A 21259-nucleotide genomic window follows, 5' to 3' on the forward strand; every position below is an offset into this window, starting at 1 on the left:
TTTATTCAACGCGTTGACTGCCGAACAATCACCACGAAATCAAAGTAATATAGTTGATCAACCCACTTGCCTCACAATTAGACTCCAGATTATATTACAAAAATGAGGGAAACACAAAATCGTGAAAATATCAGACGATTTTAAGAATACGATTATATAGTTTGCGACTGATAAAAATGATTGGGAGAAGAAAGAAATGTCTGTGGAAATTCTTTTTTCCGAAGAAAATCCGGAGTCTACTTATAATATCGAGTCAGACTCGTGATAAAGAAATTCAACTTTTGTTTTTTTTTTAGAAAATCATGAATGGCGAAGATATCGGCAAGGATAGTAAATGGATCGGCAGTGAACGCGTCAAGGATCGAAGATAGTTCGCCCGACTCGAGCGAAGAATGATCGTAAGGTAGTGCCGTCGAATTTCACGCGTAATCGCGACGAATCTCAATGGGATAAATGTTTATGGTAGGCTTTTGGTTTCAGGACCGAAACGATCGGCTCGACGAACAGCAATAAGTTACCGTTCTGAAGTGGCCAAAAGTTCCTGCGTGCGAAACATCGTCAAACATATTCGCACGGTCGCCAATAGATGTCCTCCGCGTTCCGACACATCCCAACGGTAAGGATTTACAGCAATGTCTCGACGTTTGCGAAAACCTCGGGACCGAAATGTTGCTTATACCGTGTACACCGAGTCTCTCTTGTATACTCGTAGTCCCCACACCATAAGCGATTATTTTCAGGCCCGAGGTTGGTCCACTCTCGGAGCGAATACTGTATCTCCTTTCTCTCTCATCACATATATAAAAAAAAAATGGCACACGTGGATGCTTCTTAGCAAGGCTTCGACCCGATGCGAACAAGCATCCAGCCGATCTCCTCAGAACGTTCCAAGCCATAGCGACCGTTTGCGATCGCACGGTCCGGATCCGTCTCATCAATCAACGCCTCATCGACGGCTGCCAGTCTCAGTTAGTCCACCGACAAGGTCGCATCTATAGTCAGTACTGTGGATTCGGCGAGTTCCTTTGGAAGTTTTGTTGACTCTGTTGCAAGGGTCCAGCAGGGCTGGGTCTGCCTTGGTCTCGGTATTGCGGGGGGCCTGGGGGTCCGGTGGGTGGACCCGGCGGGCCTGGAGGCCCGGGTACTTTCCCGTAGTTCCCTCTGGTGGAGCCTTGGTAACTGCCATAAGCGGAATCGTCGCTGCGCCTAGAAATGTGACCGTACATGCTTTCCGGTCTCCTAGAATTAGCTGTGTTTTCAGAATTGACAGTCAACTGCTGCTGCTGCTGTTGCTGCTGTTGTTGTTGTTGTTGCTGCGGTTGTTGTTGCTGTTGCTGTTGCTGCTGCTGGTGGTGATTCTGTCCCGGGTTCTGTCCACTACCCGATGGTGGGCTCTGGCTGGCTGGCGGAGGGGCAGGAGCGCGCCCGTAGATACTAGTCCCGGTGGATACGCCGTAGATCCCGTTCTCTCGGGTGCTCAGGCTGGTCGAGATCCCCCTGATCCCGTAGATGCTCTGGGTGCACTGTTGCAGTTGGTTCTGCATGTTCTGATTGGTGCTGTTGTGGTTCTGGGTGGTCTGAGCCGGGGCACCAGGCGCGCCCTGCGGTGGCTGGGCCTCTCTCGAGTTTTGGGACGCCGTCTGTCCTATTCTGATCGGGTACAGGCTCTGGGCTGGCACCAGCGGACCCGGCTTTGGAATCATTAGGCCGTCCTTGGTCCCAGCAGTCGATTTCGCGTACACACTCTGCGAACGATTCAAGTTGGCACGGGTCAACGGCGGAGACTTGCAGTACAAGGATTTGGTGCCACCGTAAATCGATTCGACGCGTTCCAATGCTGTGGGCGGCGCGCTGTAGATGGACGAAGAAGCGGCCCCTGCTACAGGACGATAGGTGGCGTACGCGCTGGGAAACTTGGGACCCGTGGGCTTCTCCAGATCGTCGTAGGTGTCCTCGTCGGACCTCATCGACGAATTGTCCCCGTCGTCCATGTCCCGCGAGTCTCTGGACCGTTTCGCGTTCAGTACGTACTCGTACAGCAACGCGGCAACTGCGCTACCCGACAACGGACCCACCCAGTAGACCCAATGGTTGTCCCATCGGTTGCTGACGAATGCCGGACCCAGGGCTCTGGCTGGATTCAGGAAGGGGCTCTGAAACAGAATCGTTCGAATGATTATTCTGCTCGAGCTGGCCTAGAATTCCTAAAAATTAGCTTAAAAAATAGGACGCGGCATTAACACTATCGTGACGGTTTGTGTAATGTTCAGTCTGTCGAGTTCAAGCTAAAGGATAGACCTAGTTTCAACTCTTTGCACTCGACTGTCTCCACCGAGGCCCCACTAACAATTACTCTACTACGATTCATTACTACTACATTAGTAATACTACTACATTAGTTCATTACTACTCTAGTACACTACTAAGATAAATTGCTAAAAGCTCGAGCGGAAGCTTCGAGTGCAAAGAGTTGATTCGTCTCACGGTACGAAAATTTTGAGATTGATTCCATCTATTCTCTGAAAATAGGCAACAACGTGTCGTCTCGGTCAATGAAACCACCGCAGCGTCTTCGGTTACCCGGAAGAGGTAAAAAACGGTTCGACTACTGGTTGCGTCATCGGTTTCGAATGGATTAGGAGGATCACCGGTTGCCGCAGGACTAGCTAACGATGAAGGAAGCGAGCTGCGATTCCTGGTTACACGATCGGTTAATCGATGTGTCTCCAGGGTTTAGGCGATACTCCACCGGGTCGGAAGTCGTCATCGGATACACCGAGGACACCGGAGCGTCGGGTGCAAGGCGTTTCGGCGCAGTAGTTTCGCGCTTCTTTTTACGGGTTGCATTGTACACACACTTTCCGGAGCAGGTGGCAACGAGATCGAGTTCTCTTTCTTCTTTCTTCTCTTCTCTCTCTCTCTCTCTCTCTCTCTCTCTCTCTCTCTCTCTCTCCGCCGTCTTTCTCTGGCCCCGGAGCCCCCTCTTGCCCCCTGTCATCCCCCCGTCTGGCCTGTTCGTAGAGCGCAGGTGCTCTTTAAAGACGCGGACGTGGGTCCGATTCGAAAGAGATCGAGAGAGAGAGAGAGAGAGAGAGAGAGAGCGAGAGAGAGAGACGCCTCGGATAGACCGGTTAGTCCAGAGGAACGGAGGAAAGGTGGCCGCTATCACGGGATTCCGGTGGGGGACCTCGTGGTTTCGGGCCCCGAAGAGATAACCCTGGGCCTCGTTAGCCCTTGCAGCAATAGCCGGGTATCCGGGTACCGAATCTTAATTTACTTTTTACCCAATTAATACGTCCAACTCCTAAAACACCTACGCTACTCATTAAGGGCGTGTTCTGATTTTTCGTCCCGATTACTCTTCCTTCGCACTTTCATTAACTCGTTCGCATCATTCGCAATTTCGTACCTAACGGTATGTTGAACAAATATATACAAAATTACCGAGATATAATCAAGTATCTTCTTACGGTAAGAACATGTTTTCCAAAACATATAGCTCGTGTAATTTTTATTATTTTTGCTTGAAACAAGTCGCACGTATTCTTCAAATACCGATGGATATGTGTGCAAAATCCCAATACAAAAGATTCAATCATTTTTCTGTATAACTTCCTAAAAATTCGTGTTAACACTAAGCCTACCGAGCCTTAAAAGTGACTAATACATGTTGTCTTATAAAAATGACGAGATTGAATTTATTTGGATTTTGTGCGGTTGGTAATATAATACATGCTCTCCTAAATATATTTATTCAATCATTTCCCACGAAAGCATCTTTACAATTTCAGTAATTGTAAAATAAAAAATATTCAGTAGATTCAGTGTTAAAGCGACCTGGAAAATCAGAACATCCCTTTAAAGGACGGCAGAATTATACTCGGAGAATTGTTGATCTTCAACAACTGGTATAATTTTGTGTAGAAAAAAATCTGAAAATAATCTGCCTATGCTGAATGGCGAATTGTCTACCTTCATGCGTTTGAGCTCAGTCGTTCCTTCTTGCTGGTGTAAAACAGAGTGAAGTAGAAGTGGGTATCCAAAGCGTTAACTCTAGCTGAACAAATTTTTCGCAAACAAGTCGTCGAAGAATACCATTTAAGGCCAAATACGATTTCTTTTCAGTGGAACGCGTTCGAGGCAAGGTTTCACTCACCGAAACTAAGGTGGCCGCCGTGTATGCTGCGGCCAACACGCCAGCTGGTTTCGAGGAGATGGACATCGGCAGGGTTTTCGCAGACTCCGAGGTAAAATGCGCGAGAACGATCAGCACGGACAACGCTAGCTCCACGAGGAGCCTCTCGATGGCTCCGTTCAATCGGCCGGGTGACGTCAAAGTTTGTGTGTTCGATGGCGTGGTCACCCTGTAACAGAAACAAGTTGTATTTAGCATTGCATGACACTCTAATTGCAAGGCTTGTAACTATTTATTAGGCACGCTCCCTGTACAGTCGAAACTCGATTGCGGCTCGACTGAAAAGTTGAGCAGCAACTCGCGGAGAGGATTATCGATTGGCCTCGAGATATCATTGAGCGACGCATATGGCGTCGTTTCGCGACAACTACCGCTGTCCGCGACACAATGCACAGATGATTTTCCCATTGAAAGCGACACCGACTCCCGACACACCCCGTGGCGACCCGGTCCCCGCAGAGTAATGTTTATATTAGCCGGTGCAACCACGACCCCCTCTGTTTCCTTTGCATAAAACCCCGTTAATTTTCTCGCCTCGTGCAATCTTATGGGGTCACAGGCACGTGACCCGTTGCGCCGCTCGCGCTGACCGCGTGGAGTTCACCGATAGCCTAAGCAGCCTCCAGCCTGCCGCAGAAAATTTAAGACAATGGAAAACTTCACAACATTTTCTACAATATTCAACGACGCACTATAGTTTCAACGAATATTTTTGTGTCTCTGTTTCACGACTAATTTCTTTACTGTTTTAGGTCCTGGAAAAAATTCTGGAATACGTATTGGAATCTCTATTTGAATATATAATCACCGGAACGTTTAAAGCATTAACGGAGACAAAATAAATATTGGAAAGAAAGAAATTCAAGGGTGAAATTTCGTTCTCTAGATAATGGAGTTAACTAAAAATAAAATCTTAAATCCACCACTGTTCGTTGGAACCACCAATGTCGTCAGAACCATAAAGCGGTGAGAAAAACCGCTGGGTCTCCTATGATCGCGGTCACGCAGTCCCACGTGCAATTTCAGTGATCGGAGCGCCACTATTTCGGTTCCTCCTCGATCCTCGAGCCCCTCGAGCTATCAAGGGACCACACACCTGTGCGGAAACATCTCTCTGACGTCGGATTACCGGCTGATCTTCTCTCTAAACGGGCAAAGATCGCGGTCGTGTTTCACGATAAAAAGCTCTCCCCTCGGATCGATGCAAATGAGAGCCCCCTCTGCTCGCGTCACGAGAAAGAGAGAGAGATCGAATTGATGGAAACAGAAATGCAGATCATGACCACACAATTGGGATTAACTGCGCGTCGTCCGTGGAGAACGAGGGTGGACCCACGCCAGAAAAAAGTAGAGCTCCTTTCGCGAGTCTGTACCATGATAAGCGATATTTTATTCGCTCTCATCCTCGCTCACTGTCGAGCTAGTTCAGCTATCCAAGATGTGTCTACACACGGCATGAGAGTCGCTCGCGCAAGAAATGTCGCAAGTTGCATGCCAGCGTATCTGCGCGTTTAAACAGCTCGTAAACGAGTGCACGATTCGTTGTGAAACGTATTAGTACACGTCCATCGAACCGTGTCGAAGCGATCCGACTGAAAGGTGGTCATTTAGCTATCGAGTAGCGTCGGACTCCCTTAATCGCGCATCTGAACTTTCCCAGAGGGCAAGACTTTATAATGGAATCGCTCGTGGATCTCCGATCGCCGTGTAATCGCATGTGGCGGTTTTCCTCGAAAGGGAACCAGGGGTGTGCTGAGAAGCGAGGGGGTGTCGAACGGGGTCCATATCATAGAGAGGGGTTGCAGGACTCGATATCAATAGCTCATTAAACACGACAGAGGCGCGCACCGCAACCGACATGACCGCTCTCTCTCTCCACCCCGAATTGAAATTTATTTAAAAGCATCGTGTAATCCCCCCGGGGGCTGTTTACCGGCTCCCCTCGCCTCGGTGCGAATATGGGGCACAGGTTGCACGCGGTGCTCGCTCTCGAGTCAAGTGCACGAGGGATTAAACGGTCTTCCGATCGACTGATCGCGCGGATCTCTCGGTTCTCAGTTCTCGCCGCCTGCGCCGCGCCGCAAAACGTGAGAAAACACCGGCGAAACAATCGCCGGGGGTATCGGGTGCCCATGCGAAACTGCATCGCTACACCTCTGGTCCAGGATTCGTGTAACAGGTTCCCAGATGCACGGCAACCCACCCCTTCCGTCGCAAAGGGGACCGTTTCCATAAAATAGATGGGATTAATTCATAAATTTTCTATTTTCTCACATCTAGTCATGTAGAAATCGGGTTAACGCTAAACCTACCACGGTCAAATGACTGGGTTACTAATCCATAATTACTGAAATTATAAAAACGTAAATTCAATTTTCTCGTTTCTCGTAGTTTCAAATAGTGTGGCAATTCTAAATGTCGCCTTAGAATAGAAAAGGGTTAACCCTTTGCACTCGAGTGGTGACTCTGAAGCACCACTAGAAATTGTTATGGCATTATTTCAAAGAAATTACAAAAATTATTACAATGTATTTGTTACATTACAAAATTTGTATTTAACAGATTGCTCAACATTTAGATATTGTATGTGGAAATCGGATCAGTTTCGTATCGATAAAATGGAAGTATTCCAAGACGGAAGAAAAGTTTAGTTTTAGAATGAAAATAGTGTCGAGTGCAAAGGGTATTGCAAAGTACTGTTAACGAAAGATCGAAAATTAGATCTTTTCGGTATCACTAACTGAATTACCAAGAGTTGATCTTAATTATCGATTCCAGCTTCCCTGCATCTGCCCGCAAGATTTCGTTGAAATTCTTGGAACGAATATTTCAAGGCTCTGGAACAGATTTCGAGGATTTTTCACGGGTACCTTGCGCGTTTCCTGCACGAGAGACCCGCCGCACATGGAAGGAGAGAAATACGAAGCGACAAAGCAGGGGGAAAGGACTCGCTTTGAAAGCAGGTCGGATCAGGATTCTATTCCCTTTTCTGAACGGGAGGAAACGGCCAAAGAAAGGCAGCAGGAAGCTCGTACACCCACGAGCAAATTCTCTGGCTCCGTCTTCGCGAAGTGCAGCCGATAATAACCCCTGAGAGTTCAAACTCTATTCGAAATCTACCGAGAACCACGAATTTTTCTCGTTCAACAATCACCGATAACCATACTGCGGATCTCTATGCAATACTAAAATTGTCTGCGGTTAATTTCAAGACGCTACGTAGACATTTATTCCGTTACTAAATAACTTGAATAAGTTGTGAATAATACAGCAGTATCTCTAAACTCTATAAACGTCGTTGTCTAAACTCTAAAAACGTCGTTTTTTCCATAATTCTCTCTACTTTTTAAATAATTGAGCACGGCACATCGACTTCGCGCAATCATTCTTGAAATTTCTGAAATAGAAGTATTCTCTTCTTTTAAATTTACGATCGTTCCTATTTCACTGTCGGTCAGCTTTTCCCCACGCGACATTGTAGTTACATTATGTAAGAACAAAATTTCAAATGTATAATTTTAAGTACACAATTACTTCCAACACTGTGACTGCGATTAGAGTACAAGATCGACTGACAAAAAGCTACTGTCTTATAGTTTTGTCGCGACGAGAATAGCATGTTTACATACATTCCCAAGTTCTTGGAATTGTAGCCTTCGATATTTCGTAGAACTGTAGAATATACTTCTATATAATATAAACGATAACACTATGAACGAAGGAAGACAAAACTCAAGACAAGAATTTCGTAAATGTCTTACAGTTTTGTCGCTTATAGTGTATCAATTCATCGGTGCTAAAATTAACTGGACTGTAAGCGGAGAGCTTCGTTGTCAAGTAGCTAACAATTATTATTAATAATCGTCTCTATGATTCAAACAGGCAAAACTTGTGTGAATCGCATAAAACTCGCGGTGCCAGTCAACGGTGATATCGTAGCTGATTTTCATTCTTTCGTCTGACTGAAGGAGAGTCAGAGCGAGCTTACAACGAGAAGGAGAGTTTCGGGGCGGCTGGATGAATGGCAGGATCGCGTCCGGGAATTTTCGGGCGGCTCGTAAATTTCCGTTCAGCTTTTTTTCTCCCCCGATGCACCGGTGTCTGGATGATCCACCGTTCGTAACGGATCGACGTGTGTCTACGAAGGCGGAAAACATCTGCCGGGCCGGTCCGCGTTCGATCCTCTGGCCGAAAGGGAATCATTTATGGGCTCCGAAGGTTGCTTTTGTGAGCCGCGGCAGCGATGCTCGAAAGGAACAGGACCACGGGACCGCCTGGATATTCCTTTTGTGCAACATGTGGCCGGCACGTGTTTCCCCGTAGAAAGCCACGCTGCCACCGTCGCCGACGTCGGACCGCGATTTATATAGGATCTGCCGGAGGAGAAGGATCCAACGTTACGATCTACGGACAGCTGGCTCCACTCTCCTCCGTCTTAACAGGTCAATAGGATCCTTTCATCCTGGAATAGCGAACTATCGTGTCACGGTTACAGAAATCCTTGCCTCGTGGCCCGTTCTTGCAAACTCTCCGAGTCGCAGGCTAACAATTCTAACACAGCTTTCACAAGGGAAGTTTCCCAGAAAAGCTTCGCAAAGATAGTGAAAGTTTGCAAAGTTCTCGGAAATAGTATCGGTGGGCCTTTCTTCCTCCGCAGCAATTGCCTCCGAGAAAAGTTTGTCCTTCTCCAAAAAATTTGTTACAAAATATCAGCCCTATTCTTATTGTAATCCAAGGGAACAAGAAATCCTGGCCTCGTGGTCCGTTCTTGTAAACTCTCCAATTCGCAGCCTAACAATTGTAACACAGCTTCCACAAGGGAAGTTTCCCAGAAAAGCTTCGCAAAGATAGTGAAAGTTTGCAAAGTTCTCGGAAATAGTATCGGTGGGCCTTCCTTCCTCCGCAGCAATTGCCTCCGAGAAAAGTTTGTCCTTCTCCAAAAAATTTGTTACAAAATATCAGCCGTATTCTTATTGTAATCCAAGGGAACAAGTTCGGAACAGTTTACTTGGCACGTATAATTGGACGAGAGTTTAACACTAGATCAAAACGACGGCTTCTACATTCTTTAATCTACAATTATTGCGATGGTAAAAATCCCTTTATAGGAAATGTATTTAACACATTTATTCCTTGGAACATATATTATGGTGAAAACTGCTAAAAATCTGGCTGAATATATTCTTGATATTTTTATAGAATAATCCAAACTGGCCACTTTTAGTACTCCGTAAACCTAGTGTTATATATAACAGCAACGGTGACTCCGAGACTAATTGGTGCACGCTCTGATTTCAGAGGATCGAAGCAGACCTACAACTTCGAGGAACAAACGGCCAACGCGTCAAGTATTCGAACCCGTTAAGAGACCAAGGGACTCGATCCCCATTTAAGGAAGGTCGACACGCCGCTGCTCGAAAAGCCCAGCGCTTAATTACGTTGGCCGTTAACAGGCTGGCGGCGGCTGCGCGTGCATCTAATCGCGCGCAGCGTACGATCGAGGAGCCCGAGAGATTCTTGAGGACGAACACGTGGTTGCGAGACCATCTGTTGGCATCCAGCTCCGGCTCGGAGCACCGTGTTCACTCCGCAGCCGCCGCCGCCGCCGCTCCCTTTCTTCCCTCCTCGGCATCGATTCTTTCTACGTCTTCGCATTCAGAACCGTTTTTCAACTACTACTTCAAAAGCGGATCTACGGAATAAAAAGCCGGAGAACGCTCAATGGGAACGGTGCACTACTCCCGCGAACGTTTCCTCCGACGCTCTAAACTTTCAAGTCTAAAGAAACTGGAAGATTCAGCGACCTTGACGCGTTACTGCGCTATGTCAAAGAAGAACTTGAAAATCGTCTCTCGAAAGATATAGTAAGAAACGATTGAACTGCGTTTCCGCGACTTAGCAAGCGCAATTGTATAATTTTGTTGAGAAATCCTCGGCTGTGGATTATGAACGTTAACACTATTCCTACCGCGACCGGTCAAATGAGCGTTCTTGAAATTTCGATTGGAATTTCCTGTATGCAACGCAATTGAATCGCCTTTAAACTTCACGACTTTTCCTAAAATATGCGTATAATACATTTTTCAATATTCACTTCTTTTTTATTGTGTATTTGCTGAGAAAAATTTGTATTGTGATTTATATCTTTTTGTAATAGTATTCTTTCGAAGACTCAATTCCGAAACTATAAAGTCGTTACAAACGAAAGGTGATGCAGTTGTGGCATGATTTTACTGAAGTGTCGGTAGGAGTAGTGTTAACGAATTCGCAGGAGCATCTTCATTCGACAAGAGGTTCGTCGCGGGCGTTTTTTAAGGTTTACGAGGGTGGGGCCGAGAGGCGTAAATTTTCCCAGCGGTCGACTTAAATATTTAGTTTAAGAAGAGTCACCCGGCCGTCGGTGGTTTAAGAGCTGCCCGGGAAAGTGGGGCCACGTGTTCCAAACGCTTCTCCGTTTTTTCGCCGGGTGACAATTTATTTTTACTAACCGGAGTGAGCGAGAGAGAGAGAGACGCGAGCTCTCTCGGTGGACGCATTTTCCGAGGCCTGAAATAACTTACCGAAAGAGGAACAGTGGCGTTAGCAGCCGGAGGAGAGGGAGGGGAACACCACGACCGAGGCTGTAAAAGCTAAAATCGCGACGGCTCTTTGTGCGGACGGTAAAAGGTGTTCCGTGGAGCAGGTAAAGCATTCCTACTGAAACGGCTCTACCTGACCCACCTGGCTTTCACGCTACATTTTCGGCCGAACAACAGTTTCTCTCCTTATACATAAAGGGAACCGAAGCGCGGCCGACCCGTGCGCCAAATCAGAAAATATTTCCATGCCGGCGTTTCGTCGGGCTTCGCTCTTCTAACGAAATGATGCTCGCAAAAATCCCCGACGCTCGCGCCGTTTCTCTAACTCGATCCACTTTCTCCCGAGTTTCCTCTTAACCGGTGTTTGCACAGAAGTTCAGATAGTGTTACGACAGTATTTGTACACTACACTGGTTTTCAATGGAAATGGTAATTGTACAATACCTTGCTCAAATATTAATAGCGAATGGCAACTGTATATTTTCTCTCACCTTTTTCCAGGCTCGGACGTTCCGTGATTCGAGTGGATACCTCGAGGCTCAATACGAGTCGGAAAAGCAAAAACCTCGTGATGAAACGCGGGTTTATGTGTGTTTGACCGTCGACGGAGATCCGGGAGGTCGGTTTATTCAAAGCGGGACTTAAGAACTCAATATCAAGAGGTTCTCCACGAAGCTTAGGATACTGCAGGCCGGCTATGAGCGCCCCTATATCAGGCTCGCTTCTACAGATACTTCTACAAGCGATGAACACTCGATAGTCAATTTTGCTGTTGGGAAATTGCGAGGATCCAAAGAGATATGGAGAGTTTTTTAACCCCTTGCGCTCGGAGCTATTTCCATTTCATCGCCAAACAGTTCTTCTGACCTAAGAGGTTGTTACAACATTACTACTAACGTTAGAACTACCGAGCCCTAAACGAGACTGATGTATATTCCTGCACAATAATAACAGGATTTAACCCTTTGCGCTCGAGTGGTGACTCTGAAACACCGCTAGAAATTGTTGTGGCATTATTTCAAAGAAATGAGCAAAAATATTACAAAATATTTGTTACATTACAAAAATTTGTATTTGATAGATCACTAAACATTTAAATATTATATGTAGAAATCGGATCAGTTTCGTGTGAATAAAATGAAAATATTGTAAGACGGATGAAAAATTTAGTTTTAGATTGAAAATACCGCCGAGTGCAAAGGGTTAATTTATTCAGATTTAGATAGCCCGTACATGAATAAAGTGAACTAAAAAGTTTCTGAAGAAGATAACTTTACAAATTGTAAAAGCAAAAATCTGAAATTCCTCGTTTTGATGGTAGGTAGTTATAGAGTTAATGATGTAAACAATATTTTGAGTAATGATATAACGATTTTTAGTACCGCCTGGGTGTGGCCATTCGAGTGTTTAATAAAAGATGTCCCCAGTTGTAAGTTCCAATGAGGGTAAGTGAAAGAAGTTCTTGAAAGTAAGATGGCGAAGGGTTCGATTGACCGTTCGATTATGTTTAGGAGAAGAACAAGAGGCAGGTACAGCGGGCGAAGGCGTGATTTTGGAAGAAGAACGCGTCGCCAATGATTCGAGAGGACAGGAAACGCGCGACCGGGCTGTCTCCTCGCTGGACATCCGGCGAGCCACGCGCACACCGTGTCTGGCTCGACGTCACAACACACCTGCTTCCTCACAGCTGTTTCCTCGGTCCGTGGTGGCAAACTCCCTTGACAAATAGGTTTATACCTTCGGGTTCCTCTCCCCCCTGGAACCCTGGCTAATTCGTCCGGGAATCTCGGCGAGCGCGTCTCGGAAAACTGCGGTTCTTTTCTACTACCCTTAGCTTTACTTCATGTATCCTTCTACTTCCATATCGCTAGAACGATCAAGCGCTGCGAGCAGAAGCGTTTCCAAAATATTTCACAAACACACATGAAAATTAAAGGATCACTGTTGTTCAAAAATTGCCCACGTTCGGAAAATTCGTCTCATTTTAAAGCTTGAACCTTCCGCTTTCGAACTCCGTCGTTCTTTTTTCTCGACGAAGGTTTCTTCGCTGTGTAACGGGTGAAAATATGAGCATACTCTTTTGTTTCCGAAAATTTTGTAAATTCAAACGTTCGTACAGTAATCAGCAATTTTTTTAATGAATGAAACCAACGTGGACTTGAAGATTAGAGTCTCGGCTGTAAGATGAGCCGCCGATGGACGTTGTACGATTTTGTTTTGCCAAGTTGTTGAACATTGAATGAATGTGCTCCCCAAAAAATCGCCTTTAAAAAATTGTCTGGGCTCTAAAAAAAGTAAAATGGCGGGTCGTTAGGTCCCGCGCGGATATGTAATGGGAAAATCTTGTAGCCCGTTGATAGTAAATTCTTCACGGATGGTTAGACTCTCGCGGTTTCCGATTCTCCCATAATATCTGGTTACCCATCCCGCCCCAGTGTTACGATTTATCGGCTCCGGGCCCTTTTCTCGTCTCTATTTCCCTTTTTATTTATATTCCAGGGTGCAGGAGCAGCGGGCTCTGTCGCAGCGGGGGCAGCGCATCAACCCCTGTCGTTCGGCTGCGACGACGCAAGGATGCGTGTTTTACAAACGCCGCCGCGCCGCGACTCGTTCGCAACAGATGCAAGAATATGGGCGCCAACCCTCTCTCTCTCTCTCTCTCTCTCGCCCCGATCGCTCGTCTTTTTTGCCGCCCTGGTCCCCAGAGAGAGAGAAACTGCATCCTTGGAGGGATGACGAACTCGACCGGTTAACTAGAGCATTGTTCGATTATTATTTCGGTACATATCGCGCACTTGTTGTCTCTTTGTGCGGTCGTATGGCGGTCAGAGGGTGGTTCTCGTCTCTAAGGGATGACTGGTCCTCGCCACGATAGCAAACATTCTCTCCTAGGTTTTTTATCGGGATATCAACCCCGATACGCGAATGCATAATTCTGTCTCCCTGTGGAACGCAGTTTCCCATCGCGAGCACTATTTTTATATTTAATTTATGTGTAGGACCGGAAGTAGTCTTGCAACTTTCCAAGTGTTCACAAACATCACGGTCGATACTCGAAAATTTTGATCGTTTTTACGCGTTCGATCACCTGTTCTCCAATCGTTGCAGTGTCACCTGTGCGCACTGAACCTGCAGCGGGTCACAGGTTCACACAGGTTGCGCGGATACTCGCGGACCCCAGAATACTCTGATCGCAGGAGGGTTGCAGGGCACGGTAACGCCGCCCCTATACATTCGCGACCCCACAAAATTTCATCGATACTCTCCGTACAGAAATAACAGGCTAGCAGGAAAATACTGTTCCATATAGGGGTGGCCTATAAATCTATAAGTCCAAGTTTATAAAATTATTTAACGCGTTCCCTACCAGCATTTCTTCTCTTGCCCATCTTCGTCGTTAAAATGTTTTAGGAAATGCAGGTATAATGGAACAATTTAAAAGAATATTATACTGTGTACTTGGACTTTAGAAGTATATACAGTAACGAGCAAAACTGAGTCTACACTATTTGAAGCAACATAACTTTGTAAAAATTAGATCAAATCACTTGAATTTTATTGAGAAGTTAGAAGGATTAGTTTATTAGACGAGGTGTAAAAAATTTTTGTAAAAAGTTTCAATTGGTCGAAATCGCAAAAGAAATAGTAAAAGTTGGTTTGAAAAATGGAAAATTTAAAAAATGTGTTTGATTCGCTTGAACAAATTATATCCATGCTGAAAATTTCACCGATATTCGTTGATTCGTTTACGAGTTATAAACGCTTAAAAGTGGAAAAATTGCCATTTTTCACGATTCTCGACTTAACATCGCACTTTTAATCGTCTAATAAACTAATCCTTCTAACTTCTCAATAGAATTCAAGTCATTTGATCTAATTTTTAAAAAGTTATGTTGCTTCAAACAGTGTAGACTCGGTTTTGCTCGTTGCTGTATGTATGGTATGGTGTAGTGAAGTCGTCCCTGAAGGGTTGAGGAAATAGAAAAGCGAACTAAAAAGTGGAGCACACCTTGTACGCACACGAATGATGCAAATGGGTTAATTCGGAGGTTGCAAGTGGCAAGAGCCAGGGGCACGGATGGAAACAAGGGAAGAGTATAGCAGAGAGAACGAGATGAAGGAGGCCGAGGAGGAGGAGGGGGAGGACAATGATCCTCGGAAACGCAGGGAAACATCTGCCCGGTCCCTCCGGATCACGGCATGTCCTCCCCTTCAACGAGCCGATCGCGTCGTGAAACTTGTCCCACCTTGGCATGCATAGGTATTCATTATCTTGGTCTTTGGTGCACACACGCTCGATCCCTCGGTCTCTTCCCCTCCCTTCTCTCTCTCTCTCTCTCCGGGCTCACCTTCTCGCGGATCTTTTTTGGTCCACGAAACATCTGCGGCAGCTGCGAGGCGGTGGCCTGCCGCAGGACTCGAGGAACGAGGCAGGTGCTCGGTCTTCGAAGAAGCTTCTCTTCCCCCCGCCCGCCCCTCTTTCGCCGCTGCCAATTACGCGTGCCTCTTTCTGCCCATTCTCCTTCCTCGCTTTTGCTTGCTCTTCAATCTCTTCTCTCCCTTTCTCTCTCTAATCTTCTCGCTAGCCTCCTTCCCCGTTTTCTTTTTGTTTAAATCGAGCATCTGGAACCTCGCGCGAGAAGCCTTTCGACTTTAACCCTGGAACTCTGTGCTCACGAAATTTCAACGTTTCCACTTTCGTCATCCTGTTCTGTGCAACGCGCACATTCGATTTTTATTGTCAGGCCTTACTCCGAGAAACTAATTTTCTCCACTTGCGTACTCAAAGTCATAGCGCGTAGGGATACTCAGGGACCTTATGATCATCTTCCACTGAACTGATTCAATTTTATTTCAGCCTAGAAGCTGAGCAACGAAAAATAGCTGGACGTGTTAAAAAATTCATAGTTCCAAACGAGGCAAAAGTTTTAAGATATTAATATATATATATCAATAACTGAAAGTGAAGAGATGACACGACCAATGACCAGATATTTTATGTTTCAGGGGATTGGAGAGACTCGGTAAAGAGCATCAGTGCATTTGATTTCCAGCGGTAAGCATCCCCCGTGAAGGTGATTGAAATTTTTAAGGGGGCACACGTCCCAATCCTTTTTTTCTAGACTAATAAATTCTGTTGTTTTAGATTGTTGGCTCGGCCGGTTGCAGAGGGCAGTAACGAAATAAATGGTAGCACAAGCCAAACTGTGGGCAGGTACAGCCGGAGGTTGGTGTTACGAGGGACGGAGGTAACGGGGGCAGGGCCGAGGATCCGGTCGTGCCCCCCAGGGCCCCCCTTTTTCTCCATTTTTCTCTCGCGATATTCGACGCACGAGCGAGACCACGGCACGTGCACGAATCGAGTCGCAGCCGCGGGCCGATCCACGAAGATCTCGTTCCGCAACATGATCGGGACCGGTCTCGCTCGTCCAATTACGGATCCTTCGGCGGCCCACAGATTAATAATACTTTGGAGGAATTTCTTATACTCGGACCGAAGACAGTGTTCAATTTTCGAACTTCCGTCTTCTTTTCGGAGCGAAGAGGAGCACCGAAAGAGCAAGGTTGTTGTCTCTTCAGTATTGATTTGTTTGTGGAAAGTTAGAATACTATCGAATATATAGTATATAGCTTCGATCGACGAGCTGAAGAGACAGACGGCGCTGCTAAATATATGTATGTTTGTTTTTTCTACACGAAATGGAGCGGCCAAGAGTCCTCGACTGCCATATCTGGCAGCTGCTCTCTCCAAGTCCGCGTATCTCGGTTTTTCTTTGCCATCGAACGTCTCTTCCGCACACCGCGGTCGAAGAATCCCTAACGTTCCGTTTATCTCTCGCCCAGAGACCTCTTTACGATAAGGAGACGTCTCGCGCGAGCCATTTCTCACGCGATGTCCTTTCCAAGCTTTCAGAAAATACACTCGTGCCTAATTCCTCGCTACACCGCGGATCTTTACGCGAAATAAAAATGTTCTTCATTAATTGCAAGGCACTGGAACGAATGAAAAATTTGCTTCTTCTTTCAATCGTTTTAACAAGCCGATGCTAATATATCGACACTTTTAAATTCCTTTTATCTCTCCGGTATTTCATGTTTCACCTACTCATTTTTATCACGAATGCATAAAATCCGCAGTCCATTCCTAACGCCAATACAAGTGATCGAACCGGGATTTAATTAAAACGAACGCAACTGTAATTGTTAGACCGCGGATCCACGTGCAAAATGCAAACTTGGCAACAATTGAAAAACGTGGGAACCAAGTTATTTCGCTGTTCGGTGGTTTAAGTACATAAAATCCGCAGTCCATTCTTACCGCCAATACAAGTGATTGAATCGGGATTTAATTAAGATGAATGCAACTGTAATTGTTAGACCGCGGATCCACGTGCAAAATGCAAACTTGGCAACAATTGAAAAACGTAGGAACCAAGTTGTTTTGCTATTCGGTGTACATCAAATCCGCAGTCTAATAATTATTTACGTCCAGCGACTCGTGCATAATCGAAGGGTGCCGCTGGGCGATAAGCACGAATAGCTAAACGTGAAAGGCACAGAGATAAGAAACAATTTGTTTTTTCTTTAGGTGAACTTACCCATAAAGCATGGCAGCACCGGCTATCCCACCTCCACACTGTGCGGCGATGTAGAGAGCAGAGCGGAGCAGAGAAATCTTTCTGCAGAGAGCGAAAGACACCGAGACAGCTGGATTCACGTGGCCACCTGCGCGTACAACCGTTTTATCGTTTTATTATCGGCTCACGGGGGCTCCGAGTGTCGAAAGCGACAATTTCCGCCCCTGCACATACGTCTCGTCCAATATTTTGGACACGTTTTCTCTCATCTCCACTTTGTCTTTGTTACAGAGCAAGCGTGGACACAAGACAAATTTCCTAGCTTGCTAACAATCTGTACGAAGCGACCGAAAAATTTCGAATGGCTCTCCGACGATATTTCTTTCGGATAGATTATTAAAAAAAAAAAAGGCTAAAAAATTGGATGGGCAAGTTCATGTTCAAGTTTACAAGTTATTTCTTCTAAAGTAATTTAAAATAGTCACTTTTAGAGATTCGTAAACCTAGTGGTAAGAGATATCAGCTAGTAAAATGATGATTCGAAATTCTTGGCCGATGTAAACGTAGAATATGCGAATCGTTGATGGCAAAGCCGGAAAGACTGAATCGGCGTTCCAAGGGGCTATATTTCCATCGACCGCTAGAATCGGTTAACGAGCTAATCGAGACAAGCGATCACGGCCGGCTGCGAACGCGACAATTGCGATCTCCGTCACGTTTCCATCAGAAGACCTCGTCCTGGCGTCGTTAACCGATACCGTTCCTCTACGAATAATGTCGTTTACAGCGTTTACGGTTCCAAGCGTAGAAACAGACGCCTACAACCACTTTGAACCGTCCCGAACCGTTCAAGCGATTACCGTAGATTCGTGTGGGCTTTAAACGTTGGTTTAAAAAGTTGTTCTGTCTCAAAGAGTATTTTGACCCTTTGAGGACGAGTCGATGGCATCAGGACTTTGCATCTAATTTGAAAACATCAGTATATACGGTTAATTTTCAAAATTATTCCGGACTTCAGTCCAGTTCTTTGAGGAACGTGTTATTTTAGTATTACAAAGAATCCTCGCCCGCAAAGGGTTGCGCAAGAATTTTATTCCGTTTGAGACCTTCACGAGCCGGTGAGCGATTAGAAAATTGGCATGAGGTATCATGTCCTCTCTCAGCTTGTTCAAGGCGTGGGGAAAGAACGACATTATTTATGGAGGTAGATAGGGCTATCGTTAACCTTTTGTGCTCGAACGGCGACACCGAGGCGTCGCTAAAAATTGTCACGCCGTTATTCAAACCTCTATTTACGGCACTAAATTTGTTTTAAAATGGCCTGAATAATTTTAGAATAGATAAATTTAGAACCGTAAATATTCTAGATCGGTAGAATAATCTTGATCTTGACGTTAGAGTAGCTTCGAGCGCAAAGGGTCGAACGAAGGGGAGGTTGGTCTCTTACCGCTGATGTGTCCGAAGATGAGAGAAATCGCGGCGATGGCGAACCCGGAGGCGACAGCGGTCGCGAGGACGGATAGTCCGCTGCCGGAGACCGCGGAGGACGCGGCGGCGCCGGAAACCACCAGGCTGAAGAGGAAAGTGGCGAAACACTCGACGGCGACCGCTCTCCAGAGCTCGAGGCTGCGCGCCTCGATCGACATCGGCGCTTTCCTCTCGGTTACGTCCGCGTTGTTCTCCCTCAACGCGGAGATCCTGGTCAGCAGCGTAATAATGTGCGCGTCGAGCTCGCGCGACAGCGTTTCCGTTGCCATGGTCTCTGCGCGTTGACTTTCTCCGGCGAGCTACCAAAAAGCCTCTGGACCCTCTTCGGAGCGTCGAACAATTGTATCGGTGTCGTTCAGCGTTCGGAGGTCGGAGAGGTCGTCAGAGCATTCTTCGTAACTGTATCACTGGTCGCGTCGCACCCTCGGTAAACCGCGAAACACTCGGAAAATCGTGGAGAGTCGTGAAGATCGTTGGAGCACACTCTGTTGTCTCGTTCCGGGATTTCTCGGGAGACGGTTCGCGACTGAGAGACACGGGAAAGGACCCTGGCGAACGGACACGACCGATGTTGCCGGAATGGCAACGCACTCTCGAGTGACAAGCCGACCTTACGACCACGGCGAAACAAGTGGGGCCCCAGCGAGCCGCTCCGCCACCGCCGCAACGCCCCCACCCTTCGACCACCGGTGCATCTGTGCCTTGCACGCCTGCAGAACCCGAGGAACCCGACCACGTGTCGGGGATGCGCCGCCCCTCCCCCAAAACCCTAGACCCGGCGCACTCGCCGATCCAAAACCGTAAAAACCAGGGTTCGAAGTCATTGTTCACGCGTCCACCGCCGCACAGTGGGCAATTTCGACGAAATCGGATTCAAAATCAAAGAACTTTCGATAGAAATGAGGTAGAGCGATGAAATTTTTTTTCAATTAAAGCTGAAACTTTGTAGAATATGGGAAAAATAGGGAGATTATTACCGTCCAATCATTTCAGCGAAAAAATGATTTCATTAGTTTTTGTCACAAAAATCGATCTTTTGCAAAATCCTGAGGTCGTAGACAAATTTTGAGACCAGATTTGAAATCAGCGTGAAAAAATCTATGGGAAATGATGTGTAGCATGTTAAAAAAAAATTTTTCCGCGCGTGGTATTGGAAAAACCACAATTTTCTTGAAATTGTGCAAGTTTAACGAATTTTCTCAAGGTTAAAAAGCGTTCGTACCATAATCTCCCTATTTTTCTCATATACTACAAAGTTTCAGCTTTAATTTAAAAAAATGTTCACCGCTCTACCTCATTTCTATCGAAAGTTCTTTGATTTTGAATCCGATTTCGTCCAAATTGCCCACTGTGCGCCGCACAGCAACTCGTGTCTATAAAATCGGTGGAACTGAAAAAGTTCCATCTCGTGAAACACAGTGACTCAAACAATTGATCAAATGTTTAATTTTGTTTCAATTTTTATTTAATCGAACACATGCTAATAAGATATGTAACAAAATATTTTATTATAATACATAGTTTTCGTAGTTCGTATAATACAGAATCAACTTAAATATGTTACAGTTTTTAAACAAAATTAAATGAAATTAACAAATTATGTAGCGATCAAATTTTTGAGTCTGAAAAAATGAAATATTAGTACTTCGTATACCCTCGTTTCGCTTTCAGTACGGCTTCTCTACGCGTCTTGGCATACTATCTACTAAACTTTTACACTGTTCAGCCTTAATATTTTCCCAAGCGGTTTGAACTTCTGGCCATAATTCAATAATACTTCTTGAATTGTGATCGAAGTTGGCAACTGTTCTTTTTAGTAAACCCCATAGGTGTTCTATTGGGTTTAGATCGGGAGACCGTGGGGGCCAGTCTAAAACAGTAAAACCATGAGCTGTGTTAACCATTCTTTGGTGATATTTGCCTTGTGTTTAGGGTCGTTATCGTGCTGAAAAATGAATTCTGAAAACGATTAATTTTCGTCTCGTCTGACCATATTACTCGAGCCCAATCGAGATCTGTATAATTTATATATTTTTCGGCAAACTGCAGTCGAAGCTTCTTGTGCCGCTTTGTAAGAAGAGGTTTCTTTATTTTTGCACGTCCTCTTAAATTCACTTCTCGCAGTGGATTACGCACTGTTTCAGCGTTTACGTTAATATCATATTATGGTGTCTGACTAAATTTTTTTGCATCTGTACAGCATTGTCAACGCTACCATTACGGATTGATCGTATGATCAATCGCTTTGTGGTAGTGGATAACTTTGATTTCCGTACTGCTTTATTTTTTAGTATGTTTTCTTTTAAAGTTTTACGCACTGAAGACACAGCACCAACAGGGCACAGTACCTTCTTAGAAATCTCGCGATGAGAAAGCCCAGATATTAATAGTTTCTTAATTTCTGATATTTTACTTGCTTT

General features: G+C 45.6%; 1 protein-coding gene across 1 annotated transcript; it reads right to left on the reverse strand.

Moving 5' to 3' along the window:
• Positions 1 to 242: 242 nt before the first annotated feature.
• Positions 243 to 19586, reverse strand: Bib (MIP channel family protein big brain). The gene is made up of 4 exons (XM_076791848.1): positions 18799 to 19586; positions 17373 to 17499; positions 4157 to 4364; positions 243 to 2153 (listed from the first exon to the last, which is right to left on the reverse strand). Exons 1-4 carry the CDS (start codon positions 19106 to 19108, stop codon positions 999 to 1001), a joined length of 1800 nt encoding a protein of 599 aa, XP_076647963.1. The 5' UTR covers positions 19109 to 19586; the 3' UTR covers positions 243 to 998.
• Between the last annotated feature and the right edge of the window lie 1673 nt (positions 19587 to 21259).

Source organism: Halictus rubicundus, chromosome 8, assembly GCF_050948215.1.
Source record: "Halictus rubicundus isolate RS-2024b chromosome 8, iyHalRubi1_principal, whole genome shotgun sequence".
NCBI lineage: Eukaryota > Metazoa > Arthropoda > Insecta > Hymenoptera > Halictidae > Halictus > Halictus rubicundus.

Bases quoted from the DNA above. Each gene is read 5' to 3' on its own strand.
- Bib (XM_076791848.1), bottom strand. From the start codon at position 19,108: ATGGCAACGGAAACGCTGTCGCGCGAGCTCGACGCGCACATTATTACG. The intron at 4,365-17,372 runs GTAAGTTCACCT...TTTCTGTTACAG, and splicing joins GGTGCTGCCATGCTTTATGG to GGTGACCACGCCATCGAACA. The intron at 2,154-4,156 runs GTGAGTGAAACC...ATTCTGTTTCAG, and splicing joins CGGCGGCCACCTTAGTTTCG to AGCCCCTTCCTGAATCCAGC.